This window comes from Nyctereutes procyonoides, unplaced genomic scaffold (assembly GCF_905146905.1).
Source record: "Nyctereutes procyonoides isolate TBG_1078 unplaced genomic scaffold, NYPRO_anot_genome, whole genome shotgun sequence".
NCBI lineage: Eukaryota > Metazoa > Chordata > Mammalia > Carnivora > Canidae > Nyctereutes > Nyctereutes procyonoides.
This window is the reverse complement of record NW_026575043.1, coordinates 57874577-57901524: the sequence shown is the minus strand read 5'-3', so window position 1 is coordinate 57901524 and position 26948 is coordinate 57874577. Positions and strand designations below refer to the sequence as shown.

Here is a 26948-nt window from a genome sequence, read left to right as displayed (position 1 = left end):
GAGTTGCATGCTCTAAGATTGAGCCAGGGACGCCTGGGTGGCTCAGTGGTTTAGTGTCTGCCTTCAGCCCAGGGCCCGGGACCGAGTCCTGCATCAGGCTCCCTGCATGGAGCCTGCTTCTCTCTGCCTATGTCTCTGCCTCTCTCTGTGTGTGTCTCATGAATAAATAAATAAAATTAAAAAAAAAAAAAAGATTGAGCCAGTCAGGTACCCCAAAGCTGCCTGCTTTAAAAAATAAAGTGATAAGTGGTAATCCATAAATTTTTGTTACATGAGTCACGGAAAAATACTTTGAGGAGGAAAGGAAGTAGACATAGACTAAAATTTAAAAATACCTTGATTGTATTCAGTCCATTATAGTCACAGACCACATTGTCATCCTCCTAATCTCTGACCCCTTTTCCCTGCATTTTTGTCCAACTCCTAATGCCGCCCCTGCCCCAAGCTATTAAAAAGAAAATGCTGTGTAGCTTTGTCTTACGCTCAAAGGTAGTTACCTGTATTATCAGCAGTATGTGACATTGGTGGTTGGCTGGATCATTCATGCAGCATAGGTATTTAAAACTCTGGTGGTTTTATATTTTAAGTTCTAAACATTGGTATAGTTGGTATGGTAGCAAACAAAACATTGGACAAGAATCATAAAATGCTAGCAATGGAAAATGGACCTCAGAGAGCCTAGGCCTCTGGGGGTGAAATGATTTGCCTAAGGTTTTCAACCTAGTTGGGGCAGTGCTGGGATTAGAAATTCTTTCTGTTTCTAGTCCTTATATTAATACAGCATTACTACACATCACCGCTTGCTTAGGATAGTCCCATTTTATGCTTGCAACCCCAGCAGTTATAGAAAATGTCACACTACTACTATATCTTTTTTTTTCCTGTCAAAGTGGTAGTTTTAACTTAGTAGTTTATAATTAGGCATATTTAATTAAAAATACAGTGCTAATGTTTAGGTAAGAATTAAAGTCCATTTTTGAGGTTTAAATGGCCTCCTCTTTTTGTAGATCTAGGCCACATTAGAGAATCCAGTACTTCTCAGTGGTCTGATATGTTATGGTTTTCTTTTATAGCAGCAGCCTCCATCTACTACAACATTTGTGCTGAATCAAATAAATCAGCTTCCGACCTTGGGATCTACAATTGTAATGACTAAAACACCGCCTGTAACAACAAATCGGCAGACCATCACTTTAACAAAGTTTATCCAGACTACTGCAAACACACGCCCTTCAGTCTCAGCACCAGCAGTACGAAATGCCATGACCTCTGCACCCTCAAAAGAACAGGTTCAGCTGAAGGACCTACTAAAAAATAATAGTCTGAATGAACTCATGAAACTGAAGCCACCAGCTAATATTGCTCAGCCAGTTGCAACAGCAGCTAGTAAGTCCGTTTTCAGTCTTGTCAACTGACTCCGTTTGGTAAGATGTGTCGGTGTGTTTTTAAGGGTTTGCTTGGGTCTTAAAACAACTGGCTATGAGTGACATATATATATGACTCTGTACAATTGTTGCATTTGTACAATTCAAGGGAAGGAGAAATTTAGAAGCCCTAACGTTTATCTTGAAATGAAGTGTGGAATTACCAGGTAGCTACATTACTTAACACCATGAGATTTCAGTTTTATATATTGGGAGTAACTGGTTAATATTTTCTCAGTCCTTTAAATCAGTACTTCTCAAACTTTATGTGCTTATGAGTCACCTGGAGATCTTGTTCAAAAACAGAATCAGATTTAGTAGGTCTACGGTAGGGCCCAAGATTTTGCATTTCTAACCAGCTTTTCAGAGGTGGTGGTGGTTACTCGTGGTCCTTGGACCATGCATGAAATAACTGGCTTTAAACTGATATTAATGCTATTTATTTATTTGTTTATTTGTTTATTTATTTATGAAGATTTTGTTTATTCATGAGAGACAGAGAGAGAGAAGCGGAGACACAGGCAGAGGGAGAAGCAGGCTCCATGCAGGGAGCCCAACACGGGACTCAATCCTGGGTCTCCAGGATCACACCCTGGGCTGAAGGCGGCACTAAACTGCTGAGCCACCCAGGCTGTTTTACTGCTTTAACTCTAACTTTTACAGTTTATTATTTTGCCTGTCAGTGACTTAATTGCTTTTGGGTAGTCATATATTTAGTAAATTGTCTTTTAAAATACATACATTTTTGAGGTGCTTGGGTGGCTCAGTTGGTTGAGTGTCTGACTCTTGATTTTGGCTCAGGTCGTGATCTCAGGGTCCTGAAATTGAGGACCTTTGTGGGGCTTCTGTGCTCCATGCAAAGTCTGCTTGTCCTTCTCCCTCTCCCTCTGCCCTTCCCCCTGCCCTTCTCTCTCAAATAAAGAAAAATGTCTTTTCTTTTTTCTCTTTTTTTAATTTTATTTATTCATGAGAGACACAGAGAAAGAGGCAGAGGGAGAAGCAAGCTCCATACAAGGATTTCAATGTGGGACTTGATCCCAGGTCTCCAGGATCACGAAGGCGCTAGGCTGAAGGCGGCGCTAAACCGCTGAGCCACCAGGGCTGCCCAAGAAAAACCTTTTTATTTTTATTTTTTTTTAATTTTTTATTTATTTATGATAGTCACAGAGAGAGAGAGAGAGGCAGAGACATAGGCAGAGGGAGAAGCAGGCTCCATGCACCGGGAGCCCGACATGGGATTCGATCCTGGGTCTCCAGGATCGCACCCTGGGCCAAAGACAGGCGCCAAACCGCTGCGCCACCCAGGGATCCCAAGAAAAACCTTTTTAAAAAAATTACAGGGCAGCCCTGGTGGCTTAGTGGTTTAGCTTAGTGGTTTAGCGCCGCCTTCCACCCAGGGCGTGATCCTGGAGACTGGGGATCAAGACCCGCGTCGGGCTTCCTGCCTGCGGCCTGCTTCTCCCTCTGCCTGTTTCTCTCTCTCTCTCTCTCTCTCTCTCTCTCTCTCTAATAAGTAAATAAAAAAATCTTTTAAAAAAATTACAATACAGGGGCACCTGGGTGGGGCTCAGTGGTTGAGCATCTGCCTTTGGTTAAGATCGTGATCCCAGAATACCGGGGATTGGATTCCCTGCAGGAGCCTGCTTCTCCCACTGCCTATGTCTCTCCCCCTTTCTGTGTCTCTCATGAATAAATAAATAAAATCTTAAAAAAAAAAAATTAAGGATAGCCCCGGTGGCGCAGCGGTTTAGAGCCGCCTGCAGCCCAGGGCGTGATCCTGGAGACCCTGGATCGAGTCCCACGTCAGGCTCTCTGCATGGAGCCTGCTTCTCCCTCTGCCTGTGTCTCTGCCTCTCTCTCTGAGTAAATAAATAAAATCTTTAAAAAAAATAAAATAAAATACATACATTTTCATTATAAAATAATTCACCTTTTTAAAAAAGTGTTTTTATTTACGTATTTGAGAGAGAGCATGAGCGGGAGGAAGAGAAGAGGAAAAAATCACACTCTCCACTGAGTATGGGGCCTGACTGGGGCTCGGCTCGATCCCAGGACTCCAAGATCACGACCTAAGCCAAAGTCAGATGCTTAACCAACTGAGCCACCCAGGTGCCCCTCGCTGTGGTTTTTATTTTAGAACAAGCACTCATACAATTTTTTTTTAAAGATTTTATTTATTTATTCATGAGAGACGGAGGCAGAGACACAGGCAGAGGGAGAAGCAGGCTCCATGCAGGAAGCCCAGTGTGGGACTCGATCCCGGGACTCTGGGATCACGCCCTGAGCCAAAATCAGACGCTCAACTGCTGAGCTACCCAGGGGTCCCACATATAATCTTTTCTTTAAAAACAACTTTATTAAAAAAAAAAAACTGTATTGAGATGTATAGGATATACCATAAAATTCACCCTTTTAAACCATACGGTTGAGTGGATTTTAGTATATTCAGGGTTGTTAAAGTGTCACCATGAGCTCATCCTTTAAGGATAAGGTTTAAAGGGAAAAGTTCAACAGTAGTTTAATTACATTTTTTATTTTTTATTTTTTTATTTTTTTATTTATGATAGGCACACAGTGAGAGAGAGAGGCAGAGACACAGGCAGAGGGAGAAGCAGGCTCCACGCACCGGGAGCCCGACATGGGACTCGATCCTGGGTCTCCAGGATCGTGCCCCGGGCCAAAGGCAGGCGCTAAACCGCTGCGCCACCCAGGGATCCCTAATTACATTTTTTAAAGAGCTTATTCATGGATAAAAAATACAGATTTTAGGGCTAGCCCGGGTGGCTCAGCGGTTTAGCCCCACCTTCAGTCCAGGGCTTGATCCTGGAGACCTGGGATCAAGTCCTGCGTTGGGCTCCCTGCATGAAGCCTGCTTCTCCCTCTGCCTGTGTCTCTGCCTCTCTGTCTGTCGCGTGTGCGCTCTCTCTTTCTTTCTGTTGCTCATGAATAAATAAATAAATGAATAAATAAATAAATAAATAAATAAATAAATAAATAAATAAATAAAATCTTAAAAAAAAAAAGAATACAGATTTTATTGTTAGTTTTTCTTTGGAGTGTTTGTTACTGCTCGTTTTTCAAAAAATATTTGAGTACTATGTGCCAGGCACTCTTCTGGGATTTTGAGGCTATGGCTGGGAAGAAAACTGTTGAGATCTTTGCAGTCTTGGAGCTTGCATTCTAGTGGAGAGAGACAGATAATAAAAAAGTTATATAGTGTGTCCTACAGGGATAAGCACTATGGAGAGAAACAGAAAGAGATATGGGGCAGGAAGAGGTTACAGGTTTTTTTTTTTTTTTTTTTTTTTTTTTTTTATGATAGTCACAGAGAGAGAGAGAGAGAGAGAGAGAGAGAGAGAGAGAGAGGCAGAGACATAGGCAGAGGAAGAAGCAGGCCCCATGCACCGGGAGCCTGACGTGGGATTTGATCCCGGGTCTCCAGGATCATGCCCTGGGCTAAAGGCAGGCTCTAAACCGCTGCGCCACCCAGGGATCCCGAGGTTACAGTTTTGAGTGCAGTGTTCAGAGTAAGCTTCATATTTAGTAAGGTAATTTTTAAGGTTAAAATGAAATTATTAGGTGTTTTTTAATTGGCTACATCAAATTTTAGTAGTACAGTTCTAGAAACTGAAAAACGTAAACTCTTTAATAGGGCTAATCTGCCCTTCTACATTCAGCTGAAGTGTGTATTTGAGTGCCTGTTATGTAACAGTACCATGGTGGGCACTGTTGGAAATTGTAACTGATATCAGTTATATTCTGAGCTGACTATTTTATAGTTTCAGTGTAGGGATGGGTGCCTTTTTTTTCCTAAGTAAATTTATTTGGGTGGATATGTTTGGATCAAGGGAATAGAATGGAGGTTCCTGAGAATTTATACAAGCACACAAATAGCATTTTATTAGGGTTTTGGAATGAGCTGATAGGTATTAAACAAATAGTTCCTCTTTCCAAATAGCTGCTTTATATTTCTAATATCGGGAGTTAAGTTTTAATACCTGGTATATATCATTATATAATCTTGTGGCAGAATGGACTGCTTGGAAATTGTGCTTATGTTTGTGAAGTAGAGGGCAGGGGCTTTTTTCTAAAGCAGTAGTCAAGGAGTGTTTGTAGGATGACGTAGAACTATGTCTTCAGTGACAGATGTAATTTAAAAAATATCAGATAATCTTTTGTTTGAGTCTGTACCATTGTGTCCTTATGGCTATAGTTTACTCTCAAGATCACTGTCCTGAACTAACTGCAGTCTGGCAGCTAGATGCCCATTGAGAGGTCATTTTAACTGCCTTAAGACTGATTTTTACTCTCCTCCACCCTGGAGAGCAGAACCCATGGACCTGACCTGGCTGGGGTGGCAGGGCCCACCTATAATGACTCTTGGGAGACTTGGATGATCAGCAGTTAGTGGAAGCAGCTTTCATTAGTCTTTGAGTTTGAGGAGAAATCCTACTGTTTTTATGTGAGTGGCTTTCTGAGCATTCCACTCCTCAAATCAGTACATGTTCTCATAATTTAAAGGAAAAGACTGTGCTATTGTGAGGTAAGTTTAGAAAGCAAAACAAAACAGTATAAGTTTAGAGCTGGTCAAGTAATGCTTAGTACAGTAACATCTCCCATATCCAGTAATTTTATTTTATTTTATTTATTTTATTTTATTTTTATTTATTTATTTATATTTATTTATTTATTTATTTATTTATTTATTTATTTATTTATTTAAAGATTTTATTTAGTTATACATGACAGACACAGAGAGAGAGGCAGAGGAAGAAGCAGGCTCCATGCAGGGACCCTGACATGGGACTTGATCCAGGGTCTCCAGGATCACACCCCAGGGCTAAAGGTGGCACTAAACCGCTGGGCCACCGGGGCTGCCCCAGTAGAGTAATTTTTAAAAGACTACAAATCAAGGCCGTCATTGTGTGGAAGACTGAGAAACTGTCAGATTAGACCAGGGCTAAGAAAGAAACATGTAAGTGAATGCTGAAGATAAGCATACTTCTGTGTTGTAGCAAAGGGTCATCTTTTTATTGAAAGGGAAGAACATTAAATGTATAAAACTGCAAAGAGCAAGGTTTTGCAAGCTCTTTTCTCACGTATCTATGGGTGTTGACCCTTCTGGAGCCTTGAGCCTTTTGGCTATTTGCGTTCGCAGCTCTCACATGAGGTCCAGTTCTGTAACTCTGCAAACTGTTCACTGGCTCTCCTACAGTTAAACGGAACACTTAAATTTGTTATCTCTGTTCCAGCCTCCTTATTTTGTTAACACTTTGTCGTTTTGGAGTCCCAAGTGGGAGGTCTCCCAAACACTCCCTGTGTTTTGGTAGAATAGATAAAGATGTTAATTAGTCGTCCTGGTGTGATTTTCACACTGATCTCGGCATCCCGGCATCCCGGAATCCCGAGTCCCTGAAGTGAGTGCTTCAGGGAAGCAGACTAGTTACAGGGGCTCTAGACAATTCAGTCAAGCAGTTCTACTTGGCCTGATATTCAGATTGAGGGAATCTCTTGCTGTATCTAAAAAGTTTGTAAACCACTGGTATAGAAGAATAAAAGATTCATTGTTTGGATCTTTATTCTATGAGGAGGTGGAAAATAGAGTTCCCTGATATTTTTTCCTTCCAAGAAAAATTATTTTGCCTTGAAAGTAAAGATCACCAACTCAGGTGAGATTGATTCTGTTTTGGTGATAACATGTTCTGTGTTTTCTTTGTTTTTGATGAACCAAGTGAAAGGTCCCAAAGTAATGCTGGCTGTTGGTATTTGTATTGAAATAAACTATGAAACACTTCTGGTTAAGGTGTCCTTCTGATAACTAGTTCTCAAGTTTCCTGTACACACAACTCTGTTTAAGTTAGTTGTTTTCTAAGGTTAATTCTTATCTCCATGATAACATACAGCTTTGAATGTTTTCATTCTTATGCTTAATTTATGTTAGTGATAAGCAGATTTATATTTTTGGTTTGTGAAGTGAGTAAGCTTTATTGAATTTTTAGATTTAATTTTTTTTTTTAAGGGGGACCTGGGTGGCTCAGTTGTTGAGCATCTCTGCCTTTGGGTTTTTTTTTTTTTTTTTTTTTTAGTTAAAGATTTTATTTATTTATTCATGAGAGAGACAGAGAAGGCAAAGACACAGGGAGAGGGAGAAGCAGGCTCCATGAAGGGAACCCAATGTGGGACTCGATCCCAGGTCTTCAGGATCATACCCTTGGCTGAAGGTGGTGCTAAACCCCTGAGACACCCAGGCTTCCCAGAGCATCTGCCTTTGGCTCAGGTTATGATCCTAGGGTCCTGGGATCAAGTCCTGCATCAGGCTTCTGACAGGGAACCAACTTCTCCCTCTGCTTATGTCTCTGCCTCTCTCTCTGTGTCTGTTAAGAATAAATAAAATATTTAAAAACAAAATAAGATTTTTTTTAAAACCTCAATTAAAAAAATTTAGCAAAAATTTTTACCAAAAAAATACTGATTTTGTTCTAAAATCTAATAACTCTCCCCCTCAGCTGATGTAAGCAATGGTACAGTAAAGAAAGAGTCTTCTAATAAAGAAGTAGCAAGAATATGGATAAACGACATGAAAATGAGGAGTTTTTCTCCAACCATGGTGAGTTTCAAAAGCTACATCTGTGTTTGGTGTGGAAGTATGGTTGGCTAAAAGTGCTCTAAAACAACCCTCAGAAAACTTTCTTTGGGGGGGTGCCTGCGTGGCTCAGCCAGTGAAGCATATGCCTTTGGTTTCATTCATGATCCCAGTATCCTGGGATCGAGAGTCCTGAGTCAGGCTCCCTGCTCAGTGGGAAATCTGCTCTCCTTCTACCCCTGCCCCCCTCTTGTGCTCTCTTGGGTGTGTGCTTGCGCACACACTCACAAGCTTGTGCTCTGTCTCTCTCTCTCTCTCTGTCTCTCTCTCTCTCTCTCTCTCTCTCTCTCTCTCTGTTAAATCAATAAAATCTTTAAAACAACAAAAAACTTTTTTGCGGTGAAGGGGGGCTATTAAACGGCATGAACTAATGAGTAAGCATTAAATATCTAACATAAACATATTAAAAAGGTGATTATAGCTTGCATGTTTAGTATTACATGCGGTACTGACATCATTTTATTGTGAATCCCATCTAATGAGAATCAAAGACAATGGAATTAACCAAAAGTATTTGATAACTATGTCCATTTTGGGATTGAACTTAATTATACAGGTAGTTATGAGTTGTCAAATCATACAATGTTCTAGTTATAAGTAATTTTTTTCTTCTATTTTAGAAATACCTTGGGTTAACAGTACATTTGTTTCATAACTGCTGTGTATAACTGCATGTATGTGATAGGTTTGTACAAGTGATATATACTACATGGCTCCCCCTTCCATAGTCACACAATTTGACAAGCACGTGGTTTAAGTAGTAACATCGGGTACAGCAAGCGATACATGGAGATACTTAAAATTCAGGGTTATGGATTTGGAGGAAGAGATCTCCTTGGACTTAATTAGCCTGGGAAGACTTCATTTTGTGAAGCTTGGTGCAGCGTCAGTGGGAAGATCTGTTAGTGATTCAGGATGAGTCGGATGGGGAAGAGAGGGTGAAAGGTTGGTTAAGTAATCCAGAAGGGAGGTATTAAGAGACTAAACTTGGGAGATTGCAAAGAGAATTGGGAAAAGGTAAGGGGAAAGGGAAAAAAAGGAAAATATGAGGTGACTGCATATAATAATAGACTTGGGGATGGAATATAGAATAGGAAAGAAATAGAATAGAGACCAGGAGAATGAATGCTAGCAGCACCCAGTTTTACTTAATGGTTGTGTATCAGTAACTTACATGAAAGTTGATTTTTAGAAAGTAAGATTGTGTTTTTCTTTTTTTTTTTTAAAGATTGTATTTTGTTTATTCATAGAGACAGAGAGAGAGAGAGAGAGAGAGAGAGAGGCAGAGACACAGGCAGAGGGAGAAGCAGGCACCACACAGAGAGCCTGACGTGGGACTCAATCCTGGGTCTCCAGGACCATGCCCCGGGCTGCAGGTGGCGCTAAACCGCTGCGCCACCGGGGCTGCCCAGATTGTGTTTTTCTTTAAGAAATGTACATAGTGCTCAGGTTCCCAGTCTAACCCATGTTTGCCCATAATACGCTAAAAGTTCTATGTTGTCCTTGCAGTTAAAGAAACTTCTAATGGACATCTGGCTGGCTCAGTCAATGGAGCATGTGACTGTTAATCTTGAAGTCTTGAATTTGGGACCCCTTGAGTTGGGCATAAATCTTATTTTAAAAAGAAAATAAAAGAAACTTCTAACAGATTACAAACTGGTAGGCTACACCAAAGCCAGTTGATAGATGTGTTTTGTTTGGCTTCTATGATATATTGAAAAATTTTGTGTTTGTTGCTACTAAATAAAAATCTGATTTCCAGGTTCTCCTGAAAAATAGGAGTACTTGACAACCCTGGGTTCGCATTCCCCACCTAGTAAAACATGCCTCCAGTTGAGTAGTGAACACTTGTTTTGTGTGTTGGGCAGGCATTCCCCAGGTACCACAATTTTTCCCTGTTTCCCCTCATAATTATCTTCTTTTTTTTTTTTTCATAATTATCTTCTTGACCCTAAACTTGGTAACCCTCCATTGCCATTTTAATAGCTTAGAAATTTACTTGTCTCCCTGGGTTTTGTTACCAGATAGTGTCATCAGCTTATCTTCCAATTACGCTCTTGGTAATTTTTTTTTTTTTTTTAATTCAGGTATGGGAAGATCAGATAGAGAAGGAAGGAGGCTGGTCATTTAGTATGCGTTCTTATTTGATAGGTGGGGAAAGAGGTGAAGGTGAGGATGGGGAGGACTCAGAATTTAAGTGATTGCCTGAGGCCACACGAATAACAGCCGAGTGGGGATTTACATCTGTTTCTTTGGCCAACCCAACTTTGTTTACAGCTTCTGAAATCAGTTTCATTTGGGCACACTTTCTAAGAGCATTCAGAGCTGTTCTGGATTTTTTCTTGAGGATATCCTGGATTAATGTTGATTGGATGTTTATCTACCATCTTCCCTCTCCTTCCCACTTTTATTGAGCATCTATGTGCCATTGTACTACAGAATAAATAAAAGCAATCGGAAAATCCTACCCTTACCTTTCAAGGCTTTGTTGTCCTTGGCATTGCTTGTAGGTCCTGACTGGTTTCTCTTTTTCTTCTCCTTTTCTAGATATACTGGGTTTCACAGCTTTCTCTAGTTTTTCTTGAACAAGCACCTTAATAAAGCTTTGTTGATGGTTTTACTTGTGAAAAGAGGCTTGTACTGGGTCTTTCATTCCCCTACTCCTCCCTATTTCACCCTTCTAAGAGTCTGTAAAGAAACAAAGAAACATGTGACTAGTAACCATTCACTCAAGTGTCTGGCTTCGTTCCTGTTTTCCTGGTATAGTTACTAATAGCTCCCCATTGCATCTTTGGGTGTGCCAGAGTTTGGAGAGTAAGTGCTATTGCTCTTACATATGATTATTGTTGCATTTGAAGACATAGATGTCTAAAACAGATTCTGTCTCCTTCAGAAGAACTTTTAAATCCAGATTTTTCTGGGGGTTTAGTTTCAGTGTCCATTGGAAAGAAGACAGCTGAAATGAAGGTGCACTGAAATGGGGGTGGGATGTGTGACTTCAACAGAGTTTCTGCCATTGACATTGTAGGATAAGCTCCTGGGGCTCATCCAGCTTTTCTCTCAAATTCTTTTAGTCTTTCTATTCCTGGAATTGAAATGAAGACTGAGGACTAAGGTTTCAGTTCTGGGCATCAGGGAGGGTGGTAGGCAATATTGAAGGGGAAAGTAGTTTGAGATTATGGTAGCTGGAAGGATGGTGGAGCCCTGTGGTGACCCAGTGGTATGTTAGGGATGAGAGTAGGTCATGGATTAGCTGTACTCATTGGAGAAGCATGGAAGACACAAAATGTGACCCAGATTTTAGGGAATATAGATGTATGTCATGTTTCCAAGATTGAAGACTGTTAGTGTTCCTGCAGAAGAATTTGTGTGTGTGTTGGCTAGGCCTTCAGACTCTGATTACTCTCCCTTTGTGTTACAGAAGGTTCCTGTTGTGAAAGAGGAAGATGAGCCAGAGGAAGAAGATGAAGAAGAAATGGGTCACGCAGAAACTTACGCAGAGTATATGCCAATAAAATGTATGTCTTTCAGAACTGTCAAAATAGTGAAAGACTTCTGGGTTCTTCTTAAACTTAAGTTATTATCTATTAGAATCTGTTAATAGGGGCAGCCCGGGTGGCTCAGCGGTTTAGCGCCGCCTTCAGCCCAGGACCTGATCCTGGAGACCGGGGATCAGGTCCTACGTCGGGCTCCCTGCATGGAGCCTGCTTCTCCCTCTGTCTGTGTCTCTGCTTCTCTGTGTGTATGTCTCTTATGAATAAATAAATAAAATCTTTAAAAAAAAAAATCTGTTAATATTGGATACCTCAGAATTTGACAAGAGCTTTGTAATATGTTTTAAATTATACTATGTTTTAAAATACCTACATGAAAACTTTACTATGGATTATTTTACCTACACAAATTTAGAAGTGTTTTGGGTTGAAGTTCTTTAAAACTAGAAAAGCTTAGGGTTTATTTTGTTTCAAGTTAATTTTGCTCACTCATATCAGCAGTGATTATAAAATCATAGTAAATTGCAGAAATATAAATCTGTATCTTAGCTTTTTTTTTTTTTTGTATCTTAGCTTTATATACTTTATACAAAGCATAAAAACATGGAATCTTAAAAATGTGCTATTTATTTCAGTGGTGTATATTAATGCTTCTACTCTTTTTTCCATAACAGTCCTTTTTTTTTTTAGAGGCCATTATGTCAAATTGAAAATTAATAGTTTTTAGCTTTGATAATAAAAATGTTGACTTTTTCATTGTATGGGGGTGATAAAATGAAAAAGTATGGCTAGAATCTTTTATGTACTTTGAGTTTCTATAAAAAGCTGCTAATATTACCACTTAAACTAAAAATTGCTGTTTACTAACTATGTATTGACTTGAGGATCCCATAATTTTCTGGTCATTTGAAATGAACTTTAGGAAGTGGCTGGCCGGCATAATTGGTGTAGAGTATATGAGTCTTAATCTTGGGGTCTTATGATCTCAGGGTTGTAAGTTCAGGACCCATGTTGGGTGTAGAGCCTACTTAAAAATACATACATAATTTTTTATTTTTTAATTTTTATTTATTTATTCATGAGAGACACAGAGAAAGGCAGAAACATAGGCAGAGGGAGAAGCAAGCTCCCTGCGGGGGCCTCATGTAGAACTCAATCCTAGGACCCTGGGATCATGACCTGAGCCAAAGATAGACGCTCAACCACTGAGCCACCCAGGTGCCCCTACATAAATTTTTTGAAAATGAACTTTAAACTTTAGGTTGTGTATCTGAAAAGGGTAGATCTCTCACCCCCATAATAGTTCTCATAAAAAGATTGAAAGCTTATCAATGGCACTTCTTTAAACCAAGGTCAGTAAACTAAACTTGGAACCTTGTGTGTTTACATAAAGTTTTATTAGAACATAATCATTTTCATGAGTTTGTTTATTGGCTAAGACTGCTTTTACACTGCTACATTGGCAATGTTTAATAATAGAGCAGATGATCAGCAAAGCTGAAAATATTGTCTGTTTATAGAAAAATTGTGCTGACCTTTATTTAAAACTATTGACAAAAATAAAAAATAAACTATTCACATAATGCATTTGGGGGAATTAGTTGCTATTTAATTTTATAGCCAAGATTTCCATTAAAATAACTTTCAAAATAAAGTTATATTCCAAACCTTTCATTGATTCAAGTGAATGATTCATTCAATAAATTTCCACATCTAGGATTATGTTCTGTTGCTGCTGGAGAACCTGGTGATACTAAATTGATATTTTTCTAGATCTTTTTTAAATCAGCAGATCTCTATTTAAACCATAAATATTTGATAAATAGATCCTTTTAGTCAAATTTTTTTTTTCCTTTAGTCAAATTTAAATAGTAATTTACCAAACCTTATCAGTGCCTTTGTAGAATCCTGGAGTGTATAGTTACTTATTTACTTCTATTTTTTATATGATAGAAAAAATATGGCAATATTATAGAATAAAACTGGGTGCATTATTACCTAGAAAAATTAAAATGAAGTATTTTAAAATTTTCATTTAGTAAAAATTGGCCTACGTCATCCAGATGCTGTAGTGGAAACTAGTTCTTTATCCAGTGTTACTCCTCCTGATGTTTGGTACAAAACATCCATTTCTGAAGAAACCATTGATAATGGCTGGTTATCAGCATTACAGCTTGAGGCAATTACTTATGCAGCCCAGGTAAGCAATATTTTGTAACTACATACAATACTTATCTTTTAATCCTAGTCCCTATAATATAATTGCATTCATACAAAGGTAAGTTTTCCTTGCATGAAAAACTTGTGAATGTGACTTTTATAGAAGTTTCATGTGTTATTTTTTTTACTTTTATTTTTTGTTTTTTTGGTTTATTTTTAAGTTTTTAATTTTAGAGAGTGCATGTGAGCAGGGGGAGAAGCAGAAGGAGAGGGATAAATAGACTCTGTACTGAGTGTGGAGCCCAACGTGGGGGCCCAATTACATTACCCCGAGATCATAATCTGAGTCGGATGTCCAACTGAGCCACCCAGATGCTCCTCCTGTGTTAAAAAATTAAAAGGGTAAGATGGACACAAGAGGTGCATTTCTACTGGAAATGACAAATGTAAAAAAGAAAAGAAATGACAAATGTTATAACCTTTTTGGAATTCAGTGGAAATGTATATTAAAAAGATGGGGTGCCTGAATGGCTCAGTTGGTTAAGCATCAGACTCTTGATTTCCACTCATGTCAGGATCTCAGGGTCTTCAGATCGAACCTTGGATTGGGCTCCATGCTGGGTATAGAGCCTGCTTCAGATTTTCTCTTTCCTCTCCCTCTCCTCACACTGAGCTCTTGTGCATGTGCCTTTCCTCTTAAAAAAAAAAAAAAAAATTAAGGGGCTCCTGGGTGGCTCAGTTGGTAAAAGTGGCTACCTTCGGCTCAAATCATGATTTCAGGGTCCTAGGATCAAACCCCGCATGGGGCTTGCTGCTCAGTGAGGTTCTTTATCTCCCTCTCCATGTACCCCTCTCCTCTGCTCATGTTCTTTCTTGCTTGCTTGCTCTCTTTCAAATAAATAAAATCTTTTAAAAAAATTAAAAATATGTATGTTCTACTGCTCCTGTCTGGCTCAGTCACTAGAGCATGTGACTCTTGATCTTGAGGTTGTGAGTTACCCTACGTTAAATGTAGAGCTTACTTGAAAAAAAAAGATAAGTATATCCTTTGACCTGACAGTTCCGTTATTGGGAGTCTATCTGGTAGAACTGTTAGATTAAGAATGTGTGTATGTGTGTGTGTGTGTGTGTGTAAAGAAGATGGATGGAGGGGGGACTATTTGTTGCATCTCTTTTAACTCTGGTAGCTGAATGCTGCTGAAAGGATAGAAAAGCCCATTCCCTGGTGGGTGTTTAAATGAACTGTGGTATTACTGTATGGGTATTGTACCAGCTTTCAAAACCATGAATTAGTTATGCGAGTTGTCTTAAGAGGATTTCTGTTGTATTCCCTTTCTATAAAATATGTAATGGCCAAACAGGTAACCATCCTTCATATTTTTGTGTGATTGCTCACCAATTTGTTGATTTCAGTTACTTGGTGCATGTGAGTGTAGCCAGGAAGATAAGTATAAAGAAAGTATCCATATTGAGCCAAACTGTGTGTCATTTGTATACACAAAGATCATATTAATATATTCCTATAACAGTGTTTGAAAGACTGATCACCAGTCTAAAAGAGTAGATTAATTAATTACCAGCCTTCTCTTTTTCAGCAACATGAAACATTCCTACCTAATGGAGATCGTGCTGGCTTTTTAATAGGTGATGGTGCTGGTGTAGGAAAAGGAAGGACGATAGCAGGAATTATCTATGAAAATTATTTGTTGAGTAGAAAAAGAGCATTATGGTAAGTGCCAAAGGCTGGCTATGGAAGCTTTCTTTTGTGAATAGTTACTTCATCGTGGGAGTTGGGTTTTAATGAGTAGGTGTTTATTTATTTATTTATTTTTTAAGTGTCAGGCCCTGGTTTTATTTATCCTGAATCTGCTAGACTGATGGAATTTGCATTTAATTTTTTTTTTTTTTTTATGGCAGGTTCAGTGTTTCAAATGATTTGAAGTATGATGCTGAAAGAGATTTGAGGGATATTGGAGCAAAAAACATTTTGGTTCATTCATTAAATAAGGTATGAAAGTTTTCTATTCAGTTAGTCATTCAGTAAATATAGATTCAACTATGAGATGGGAATAACAGTTTCTACTTTACAGAGTTGTTGTGAGGATTAAATGAATTATTTTATAGAAAGTATTAGTGAGTGCTAGCTACTCTAGTTGGTTTGTGGGTTACTATGCATTAAGTACTATGCCGGGTATGGTTGTGTAGTGGCAAACAAAATAGCCTTGTCTCTGGTTATGGAGTTTATTCTAGTCTTCAGTGTTCTTTTTGTCTTTGTTTTTGGGGTAACTTTATATAGCTAATTCCTAACTGAGCATAATAAGGCATTGTAGTAAAGCTGTGTGGATTGGTAGTCCCAGCACATAAATAATTGTTGAGGCTTGGATACTGATTTGGATATTTTGTCTATCCACTGAGTTTGTAAATCTGTATCTGTGTTTATGTTAAAACAGTCCTGTCAAATGGAAGAAAATGTGTCTCGATATCGAAAGCACGGTTTAATGTGATAAGAATCTTAATGTTTATTTGGCAAATCTTTATTGACTTCCTGTGCACCAAGAGCTGGAGTTACAAGGGTTGAATAGGCAGACTGAGTTCCTTCAGATACCTCCCTGTTAGCCATTTGAAAATAAGTAAATCTACTTTCCATGTGAGCCCTAGGTTGGTTTAATGTTGCCCTGCTCCTCACTGGCATTTTTGGGTGGGTATGACTGAGTAGATTGGTAGGTAAAGTACTTTGTCTTGAATGACCCCTTACAGCTCAAAACTAAAAACACATAACTGGCATTTAGAAATATTTTTTATTTCTTAGTCCGTGTAATTGAAGAAGGATATATTAACTATTAATCATAATTCTTTATATATGCCTTAGAACTTAAGTATAGTGACTTGGCATATAGTAAGTGCACAATAAATATTTGTAGAGTGAATATAGTGACTTTTTTTCTTGGAGGGGTGTTTGTAATCTTTTTATTGATAGAAGTTTTTTGAGACTTTGAAAGCTAGATCCTTGTATCATGAAGTTGTATGCAAACGTGAGTGTATGCATGCATGTGTGTCTGTGTATACGTATGTAGAAGAAATTTTGTGTGTGGTCTTAGGGGGTCCTTTGACTTCCCTAAAACCTGTGATGGATCCACCAGGTTCCTGCTGTAGAAGTTTGGATAAGATAAATTTTTCAGAGAAAAGTGTATTTATTCTTCTTTTTTCTTTTTTAGTTTAAATATGGAAAAATTTCTTCCAAACATAATGGGAGCGTGAAAAAGGGTGTTATTTTTGCTACCTATTCTTCCCTTATTGGTGAAAGTCAGTCTGGTGGTAAATATAAAACTAGATTAAAACAACTTCTGCATTGGTGCGGTGATGACTTCGATGGAGTGGTATCCTTTACAACAAATATTTTTGTTTTTAATGACACAAAAGTGTAAGAATAATCCTGAGATTAACTGAAATTGCTGGGATGAGAGCTTTAATGTCTGATCTGTGTCCAAGGGAGATTCTTTTTTGTACCTGTCATATAAGAGGCCAATATTTAAGCTCCTGGTTTAGGAAAATGTTAATAGGTGTGGGAAGTAATGAATACTATATTACTTTTTCAGTAATTCACACTACATACTCACATAGAAAGGTGCCTGAGAAGACTAAGGGGAAAAACTGAATTTAGTGATTTCCAAACCTATTTGCTCATAGCAGCGTTCATTGTCATGCATGAGGAATGTTTTTGAAATGATAATTAAATTAGTCACCAATTGTACTTTGAGAATTGGCCAAAATTATACATGTGGTTGACATTCCTTGCCACAATGATCCTTTCTCCATTCTAATTAAGAATTAGATATCTGGTCAATATAAATATCAAAATCAGTGATTGCCTCTGAGATTTGAGAGGGAGGGGTGATCTCAAGGAGAGGCACATAGTGGGCTTCATTTACATTTGTAATCTTTAAAAGAAAATCTGAGGCAAATACGATAAAATGTTAAGGTTTCACAAAGCCTGATGATGGGTTTGATGGGTATGTTGGTGTTACTTCACAAGGTTAATGCTCAGGGGTTTTATTATCAGCACCATCTCTTTCTTCCCAATTGTCTTGAATTTGGCCCACTCTACCACCCCAGAAATATGGGATAGTTTCCCAGGGCCTTGAAATAAACATTAAATCTTCCTTAAGGATTAGAGATATTTGCTATTATGATATGTTCCTTAATTCATTCTGTACAGATAGTTTTTGATGAATGTCATAAAGCAAAAAACCTATGTCCTGTTGGTTCTTCAAAGCCAACCAAGACAGGCTTAGCAGTTTTAGAGCTTCAGAACAAATTGCCAAAGGCCAGAGTTGTTTATGCTAGTGCCACTGGTAAGTTGTTATTTTATTTGAAAGATACATAGGTTACTTTTTCAGCTATAAAATGTTTCGTTTTGGGACTTTTCAGGTGCTTCTGAACCACGAAACATGGCTTATATGAACCGTCTTGGAATATGGGGAGAAGGAACTCCATTTAGAGAATTTAGTGATTTTATCCAAGCAGTAGAACGGAGGTAAAGCAGTTTACAGTATACACTATTTGTTCTGGTTGCAGTCTAAAAGAGGTGTTATTGCTAAAACCTTTTCCACTTATATTAAAGCCCTACTATATTTAATGATAGTTACTGTGTGTTTTAATTTTATTCAGAGGTGTTGGTGCCATGGAAATAGTTGCTATGGATATGAAGCTTAGAGGAATGTACATTGCTCGACAGCTGAGTTTTACTGGAGTGACCTTCAAAATTGAGGAAGTTCTTCTTTCTCAGAGCTATGTGAAAATGTATAACAAAGCAGTCAAGCTGGTGAGAAGTTTTTTCTTAATTCCTAGTATTTATAATGTCTTTCAGCCCACAAGAATATATTTTGCTATAAAACAACACATAAATCACCAGATCCTTACTTTCCTAATTTTCTAAGCTTTCTTTTTGTTAATTTATTTTTAAAAAGCCATTTCTTGGGCAGCCCCGGCGGCGCAGCGGTTTAGCGCCGCCCGCAGCCCAGGGCATGATCCTGGAGTCCCGGGATCGAGTCCCATGTCAGGCTCTCTGAATGGAGCCTGCTTCTCCCTCTGCCTGTGTCTCTGCCTCTCTCTCTCTCTCTCTCTCTCTCCATCTCTATGAATAAATAAATAAAATCTTTAAAAAAATAAAAAGTCATTTCTTTTGTTTATTTTTTTTTAAGATTTCATTTTATTTATTCATAAGAGAGAGAGAGGCAGAGACAGGGTCAGAGAGAGAAGCAGGTTCCCTGTAAGGAGCCCGATGCAGGACTCGATCCTGAGACCCCAGGACTATGCCCTGAGCAGATACTCAACCACTGAGCCACCCAGTCATCCCTAAAAAAGCCAATTGTAATGAGGCACTTGGCTGGCTGTGTGAGGAGGGCATGTGACTCTTAGACTCTTGATTCTTGGGGTCATGAATTTGAGCCCCATGTTGCGTGTAAAGATAACTGAAACTTTTTTTTAAAAGCCATTTATTGGGCAGCCCAGGTGGCTCAGCGGTTTAGCACCGCCTTCAGCACAGGGCCTGATCCTGGATACCCAGGATTGAGTCCCATGTCAGGCTCCCTGCATGGAGCCCGCTTCTCCCTCTGCCTGTGTCTCTGCGCCCCACCCCCACCCCCCCGTATGTGTCTCTCAATAAATAAAATCTGTAAAAAAATAAAAGCCATTTATTTAAGTTGCATGATTTTAAAAAATTACAGTGTAACTCTTCCCTGAAATGACTCTAGTATGTAATAAGAATTTAGGGGCAACTCTGTGTGAGCATCCTAAAAAACATTTGTTTAGAGATTCCCAAGTTACTGAAAATGGTTTTTTAATTGATGTTAAGTAAGTAATCTTGCACCTAACATTATTTTGCTTCAATCGGTCATTTTTAAATAATTCACACTCATAGATAAAATCTCTAAAATGTTGATTGTGTGTCTTCAGTGGGTCATTGCCAGAGAGCGATTTCAGCAAGCTGCAGATCTGATTGATGCTGAGCAACGCATGAAGAAATCCATGTGGGGTCAGTTCTGGTCTGCGCACCAGAGGTTTTTCAAATACTTGTGCATAGCGTCCAAAGTTAAAAGGGTTGTGCAACTAGCTCGAGAAGAAATCAAGAATGGAAAAGTAAGTTGAATACATGAGATTTATTCTTTGGTCATGTTTCTTAGTCTTTTGGGTGTTTAGGCTTTCTGCTTTCAATGCCTGCTTTTTCTGAGAGTTGTTAAGGTATCACATAGTAATAAGATTTTAAAATCTATGTTTTTAAAAAATGTTAAAAGAAGTGCCTGTTTAAAATGAAGAATTTAGATAGCTCAAAAATATATAAAGCAATAAGCCATTATCATTTGGCCATCCATAGATAGAACTACTGCTGATGTGTGGGATATAGGTTGCCATACATGTTTTTTCATTTTAGCAATACATATATATCTACTTAAATCACAAAGAATTGAGGCAGGGACTGCAGTTGATGTTCACTGCTGTGATCCTGTTTCCTAGCTAAGTTTTTTACACATAGCATGCATAGTTTTATTTACAATTTTATTTTTCTCTCCAGTGTGTTGTAATTGGTCTACAGTCAACAGGAGAAGCTAGAACGTTAGAAGCCTTGGAAGAGGGTGGAGGAGAATTGAATGATTTTGTTTCAACTGCCAAGTAATGTTTTTGGTTTTGAGTTTTTATTTAGATCAGTTTAAATGTCCTATAGGCAAAAATTTTGATTCATGTATATAATCATTAAAGTTTTTCTGATCTTAGTTTTTGTTCTGTGCATGTCCATCACAATATATCTCTTGGAAAACAGTAACATAGAAGTGCTTGATTGTTAATCATCTTGACAATATTGTGCCCAGTAGTTTGGACCAACGGAAGGGTGTGATTTTTGTCTTGGAGATCTGTGACATCTTGGATTAGTTTCAGTTTTATGTTTTTGAAATTGCCATTATGCAGAGGAGCATTACATGTAGTTTCCCCAAGTTTAGTAATATGTAGTATAAAAATTGCACAGAGTCATGAGATATTCAAAAAGAGTTTTAGAAAGATTTAGATGTTTTTCAGTTTGTCTGCCTTGCCAATTTTAACTCTAATAGTAAAATTAACAAAAATAACCTTTGCCCTGCTATACTATCTCGTGTTAAGAGATATATTCAGGTCGATATTTTTAAGACGGATATAATTCAAAACTGCTTCTAAAAGCAAAACATGAACTTCCTAATGTCTTTTCCTATACTTGTGTGACTATTACTGCATTGTTTAAAATGATAGGAACTGTCACGTGTGCCTGTCAGTGGCTAGTCCAAATTGAGATGTGTTGTGAATATAAAATACAAGGTTTTAAAGACTTAAAGTAATGTTTTACAGCTCACTGATTGTGTGTGATACATTGATATCTGATACTAGCCTATATCCTGAAATATATCATTAAAAATGTTTCTCCAGTTTCACTTTTTATTTTTTAATTTAGTATTATTATTTTTAAAGATTTTATTTATTTGAGAGAGACCACAAGCAGGGGAAGGGGCTGAGGGAGAGGGAGAAGCCATCTCCCCACCAAGCAGGAAGTCTGATGCAGAGCTCAATCCCAGGACCTTGGGATCACAGCATGAGCAGATGCTTAACTGAGCCATCCAGGCGCCCCTTTCTTTCACTTTTTAACTTAGCCACTAGAAAGTTGCACATTGGGCAGCCCGGGGTGGCTCAGCAGTTTAGCACCGCCTTCGGCCCAGGGCATGAGCCTGGAGAACTGGTATCGAGTCCCACGTCGGGCTCCCTGCATGGAGCCTGCTTCTCCCTCTGCCTGTGTCTCTGCCTCTCTCTCTGTGTGTGTCTCTCTCTGTGTCTCTCATGAATAAATAAATAAAATCTTTTTAAAAAAAAAAAGTTGCCTATTTGGCTGGGCTTGAACTATATTTCAATTCAGCTGTCCTAGCCTAGAATGTTAAATTTATTTCACCTGGATTATCAATATTCTATTATATTAAATAATTTATTTACTTTTAAGAGGTATATTTTAAGAATATATATATATTATTAATATTTTAAGATTTGTGTTATTTATTTAAGATAGCATGTGAGCATGCATGGGGAGAGGGGTAGCGGGAGAGAATCTGAAGTAGACTCCCTACTGAGCATGGAGCCTGAGAGGGGACTGGATCCCAAAACTCATGAGAGTTGCCTGAGTTGAAACCAAGAGTTGGATACTCAACCGACTGAGCCACTCTGGCACCCCTTCACCCCTTAAGAATACATTTAATAAGATTTCATATATAAGTTATTTTGCAAACCCAACCACTAATTGTCACTTTTCCTCTCATGTAAATAGAGGAGTGTTGCAGTCACTTATTGAAAAACACTTCCCTGCTCCAGACCGGAAAAAACTTTATAGTTTGCTAGGAATTGATTTGACAGCTCCAAGTAACAACAGTTCACCACGAGATAGTCCTTGTAAAGAAAGTAAAGTAAAGAAGCGGAAAGGTGAGTTCTTTAAATGATGTTGAAAAGAGTATAAATTTGAGCATTTTGAAATAACTATATTTTGGGATTGAGCTGCCTTTTTTTTTTTTTTTTTTTTAAGATTTTATTTATGAGAGAGAGAGGCAGACACACAGGCAGAGGGAGAAGCAAGCTCCATGCAAGGAGCCTGACATGGGACTTGATCCTGGGCCTCCAGGATCAGGCCCTGTGATGAAGGCAGCACTAAACCGCTAAGCCACCCGGGCTGCCCAGGATTGAGCTGCTTTTTAAATTGGCATGTGTTTGCTTATTTTTGCTGTTGCTTTTGTAGTTTTGAATGCACAAGTGATTCCCTATTTTAAATTAGGGCTTGAATAATTTGACTAATGCTAGGTATGATGTTAAGCATTGGCCTTACATCATTTAACCCATAAGGGATCCATATGAAAATAGATCTTTTGTTTTTTTGTGTGTGTCTGTTTTGTTTTGTTTTTTTACTTTTTGTTTTCTAGAGATGGAGGACACTAAGGCACAGAAAGATTAAGAAGTTAAGGATTCTCCCTAGGTTCACAAAGCTAGTGGGTGATATATAGAAAGCAAAATCTGGGCCTTCCTGTTGTCAAAGCTGCATATGCATGTAGACATATACGGTGTTTTTATAGTCTTTAAAAAGGCATTTGTTATTTTATTATTAGGAATACACTCAGTTCTTCTTGGACATTTTATAATATGCAAACTTTGGTTTGTGTTTAGAGGCTTAGTAACCTGTTCGGCTTTCAGAAGTTAACTTCTCAGGCTTTCTTTAAGACAGCGATAACTTCTGTGGGAACGACTGATGCTGTGTCTTCTAAACACAGTGGCTGACACTTTAACCTTGTTTAATCTGTTCTAGAAGCACACTTTTTTTTTACATTTTTAATATGCTTGAAAGTGGATTGGTTGTTTTAATTGACAATATTTTTTATTGTAGTGGCACAAAAAATGGCACAAAAAGTAATACTGTAGAATCAGTGGTATCTTAAATGGTCACATGGTCCTGTTTCCCTTTCCTGAATTATGTTGTTCTTACCATCTATCTCATAAGTGAACTTTTAATGGTTTGTTCCAGATGACTTTGTCTTTTCCTTTTTTTTTCCTTTGAGAAAGAAAGAAAGAGTATGTACTCATGAGTCATAGGGAGGGACAGGAGTAGAGGGAGAGAGAGAATCTTTTTTTTTTTTTAAAGATTTTATTTATTTATTCATAGACACAGAGAGAGCGAGAGGCAGAGACACAGGGAGGGGGGAAGCAGGCTCCATGCAGGGAGCCCGATGTGGGACTCGATCCCGAGTCTCCAGGATCACACCCACGGCTGCAGGTGGTGCCAAACCGCTGCGCCACCAGGGCTGCCCGAGAGAGAGAATCTTAAGCAGGATCCACACCCAGCATGGAGCCCCATTCAGGGCACCACCCTGAGATCATGACCTGAGCCAAAACCAAGAGTCAGGCACTTACTTACCTGACTGAGCCAGGCACCGGCGGCGGCACCACCACCACCCCGCCCATGTGTTGTTTTTTTTTTCCATGTGTTTTTTGAATGCTCATTAAAATAATTTAAATTAGCACCTTGTTTGACTTTTACAAATGAAGTTTTTGTTTTTTAAGATTTTATTTATTCATGAGAGACACATAGAGAGAGGCAGAGACACAGGCAGAGGGAGAAGCAACTCCATGTAGGGAGCCCGATGCAGGACTTGATCCTGGGACTCCAGGATCATGCCCTGGGCCAAAGACAGGCACTAAACCGCTGAGCCACCCGGGCATCCCTAAAGTATTTTAATTTTTACATATTCTATAAACCTGTAATTATTAGGTCTCTGCTCTCAGCCTCATTCACAAAGTGTGAAAATGCTGGAGGTTCTGTGTTATCCTGAATTTATTTTAAAACGTGCACTTAAAGGCAATCTTGAATTTGTATGTACATGTCTAATTTCTTCTTAGTAATTGAGTATAGCCTGATTTCTTATGGGAATCTAAAAGGTTAACATTTGCTTGGAAATTTATATACTTAAAAAAATGTTTTTTTCTGTATATATCTCATTTAAAGAATGCATGAACTACATTCTTCTAGATCTTTAGAACAGTGTGTTTGGACTAACTGTCTCGTTTGGGGTTCGAGGGTAGGTGAAGAAATAACTCGAGAAGCCAAAAAAGCACGAAAAGTAGGTGCTCTTACTGGTAGCAGTTCTGATGATAGTGGAAGTGAATCTGATGCTTCTGATCATGAAGAAAGTGACTATGAGAGCTCTAAAAACATGAGTTCCGGAGATGATGATGATTTCAACCCATTCAGAGATGAGTCTAGTGAGGATGATGAAGATGGTAAGTACCTCATTATATTAAACAATACTGAAAGGATAGATCTGTGTTAGAAATGGGATATTTTAATAAAACCTGTTTTTTCCTGGTGCAGTACAAATCATTGCACAGAATCTAGTCTGCTTGGTGGAGAAATCCCCAAGCTGCTCTGTCTTTTGGTGTTTTAGCTCATTTATGTGAGATAGTGGCCTGAATTTTGTGCAGTGATTTTATTATTATTATTTAGATTTATTTATTTATTTGGGAGAGGAGAGTAGGGGGAGGAGCAGAGGGAGAGGGGCAGGCAGACTCTGTGCTGGGCATGGAGCTCACGTGGGGATCAACCTCACAACTTTGAGATCACTACCTAAGCCAAAACCAGGAGTCAAACACTCAACTGACTGACCCATCCAAGCACCCCTTGTGTAGTAACTTTAAACCTTATACTATGTAATTGTACCTTTTAGTGTGTTGGATGTACAGGACCCCTGATTTTGGGGACCCTTGATATATAAGTTAACAATTAAAAAAATTCAAGGGTGGTTTCCTTTGAATATTTGCTTCTTTTACAATTGATTTGACCACACCTTTCCTTAACTTTCAGATCCCTGGTTGATCAGAAAAGATCATAAGAAAAACAAAGATAAAAAAAAAAAGAAAAGTATAGATCCAGATTCTATTCAAAGTGCCTTATTAGCATCAGGTCTTGGATCAAAACGACCTAGTTTTTCATCTACACCAGTAATTTTGCCTGCTCCTAACAGTGCACCAGGTATCTATGGGGAAGCTTGCTTGTCTGGTGAAATGTACTTTGAAGTAAAATGTATTTAAATTATGTACTGAATTTTAACAAATGTATTTTATCTAGCTAACAGTAACACCAACAGTAACAATAGCCTTATAACAAGTCAGGATGCTGTGGAAAGGGCCCAGCAGATGAAGAAAGACCTCCTTGATAAACTAGAGAAATTAGCTGAAGACCTCCCTCCTAATACCCTGGATGAACTTATTGATGAACTTGGTGGCCCTGAGAATGTTGCTGAGGTAAATATGACTTGATCAGGGCTGTGTCTTTGTCCTTTTTTTGGCCACTTAAAACCCTGCAGAATGTGTGATATTTTGGATGTCATCACATAATAATGTGTCTAATTTTCTCTTAGATCTTAGAACCTTTGTTCTCTGTCATCCTAGTGTCAGTAAATTCTTGTCCTTAGTATCTCAGTGTTTACTCAACACACTGATCTGTTACTATACCTGTCATGCGGCCTCTGATCATTGCCACACATCTGCTTTCTCTGCTGGAGTTTGAACTTGTCAAAACCAGAAACTGTGTTGCAGTGTTCTCTCCCTTACACTGCCTGGTGTAGCTTAGGCTGTGCCCGTATGTGTCGGCTTCATCATCTGCTTTGCTCTCCCACCAAGTTTCTTTAATGCAGAGGTCGTATGCTTCCTGCTCCTTAATCAGGGACTTAACTCTAAGTGACACTGTTTGGCTTTGCAGATGACTGGTCGCAAAGGGAGGGTTGTAAGCAACGATGATGGAAGCATATCTTATGAATCAAGATCTGAACTTGATGTCCCTGTAGAAATACTAAATATCACAGAAAAACAAAGATTTATGGATGGAGATAAGGTATGTTTTTCTGAAATGCTTTTCAATGAAAAGTATAATTACATATTTAAGTTGATGTTTAGAGGTTTTTTTTTTCTTTAAAGAAATGAAGTGTGTTGAATGTTATTTAATTTTTAGTGACTACATAATCATTGAACACTTTACACATTTTCATTATTTGCTCACAAATTGAATGTAGTAAGATATTGTGCACAGAATCAGATGTGGTTCTTAAAAATTGAGGCTTTAAAAAAATTTTTTTAAAGATTTTATTTATTTATTCACAAGAGACATAGAGGCAGAGACACAGGCAGAGGGAGAAGCAGGCTCCATGCAAGGAGCCCGATGCAGAACTCGAACCTGGGAATTCGGGATCACACCCTGAGCCGCAGGCAGGCAGACAGGCACTCAGCTGCTGAGCCACTCAGGCGTCCTGGCTTTTTAAAATTTTAATCAGCGTATTAAAATATTGTGTTCTCTCAGGTCATCTTAGTGGCTTCACATGTAATGCTACTCTGCGGTGTCTAATTTTGCCTCTAGAAATATTTAAGCATACCCAGATTACTAGTGTCCTTTCATTTTGCTGAATTTCTTATTGCCATGCTGTGTTGTATTAGGATGATCGCTGAAAGACCTGCAAATTGGCTTAACGTACCTCACCACTGTAGAGGCCTCAGTTGCCTCCAGAGGCTCTTCGTGTTGTTGTTGAGTAATGTCAGTCAATTTTGAGATTCTCAGACTAGTTCTTCCCCATCTACTTCGAATTGCTTTAAGCATTTGTTGATGAAATTGCTTTAAAAAAGGAGTACCAC

The 26948-nt window shown here is 38.5% G+C and overlaps 1 protein-coding gene across 2 annotated transcripts in view; it reads left to right on the top strand.

The window, feature by feature from the left end:
• SBNO1 (strawberry notch homolog 1) overlaps positions 1-26948 on the top strand; it is a 62835-nt gene that overhangs the window by 10212 nt on the left and 25675 nt on the right. Inside the window, exons 4-20 of one of the 2 annotated variants that reach the window (XM_055322484.1) lie at positions 1077-1386; positions 7931-8031; positions 11489-11585; positions 13601-13761; positions 15317-15450; positions 15639-15729; positions 16937-17098; positions 17938-18073; positions 18150-18255; positions 18390-18543; positions 19677-19859; positions 20293-20390; positions 22057-22208; positions 24351-24548; positions 25129-25296; positions 25393-25568; positions 26026-26157. In XM_055322484.1, coding sequence (XP_055178459.1) covers positions 1077-1386; positions 7931-8031; positions 11489-11585; positions 13601-13761; positions 15317-15450; positions 15639-15729; positions 16937-17098; positions 17938-18073; positions 18150-18255; positions 18390-18543; positions 19677-19859; positions 20293-20390; positions 22057-22208; positions 24351-24548; positions 25129-25296; positions 25393-25568; positions 26026-26157 — 2559 coding nt within the window. Of the gene's footprint in view, positions 1-1073; positions 1387-7930; positions 8032-11488; positions 11586-13600; positions 13762-15316; positions 15451-15638; positions 15730-16936; positions 17099-17937; positions 18074-18149; positions 18256-18389; positions 18544-19676; positions 19860-20292; positions 20391-22056; positions 22209-24350; positions 24549-25128; positions 25297-25392; positions 25569-26025; positions 26158-26948 lie in introns of both variants that reach the window. The other variant, XM_055322482.1, reaches the window with a different exon arrangement.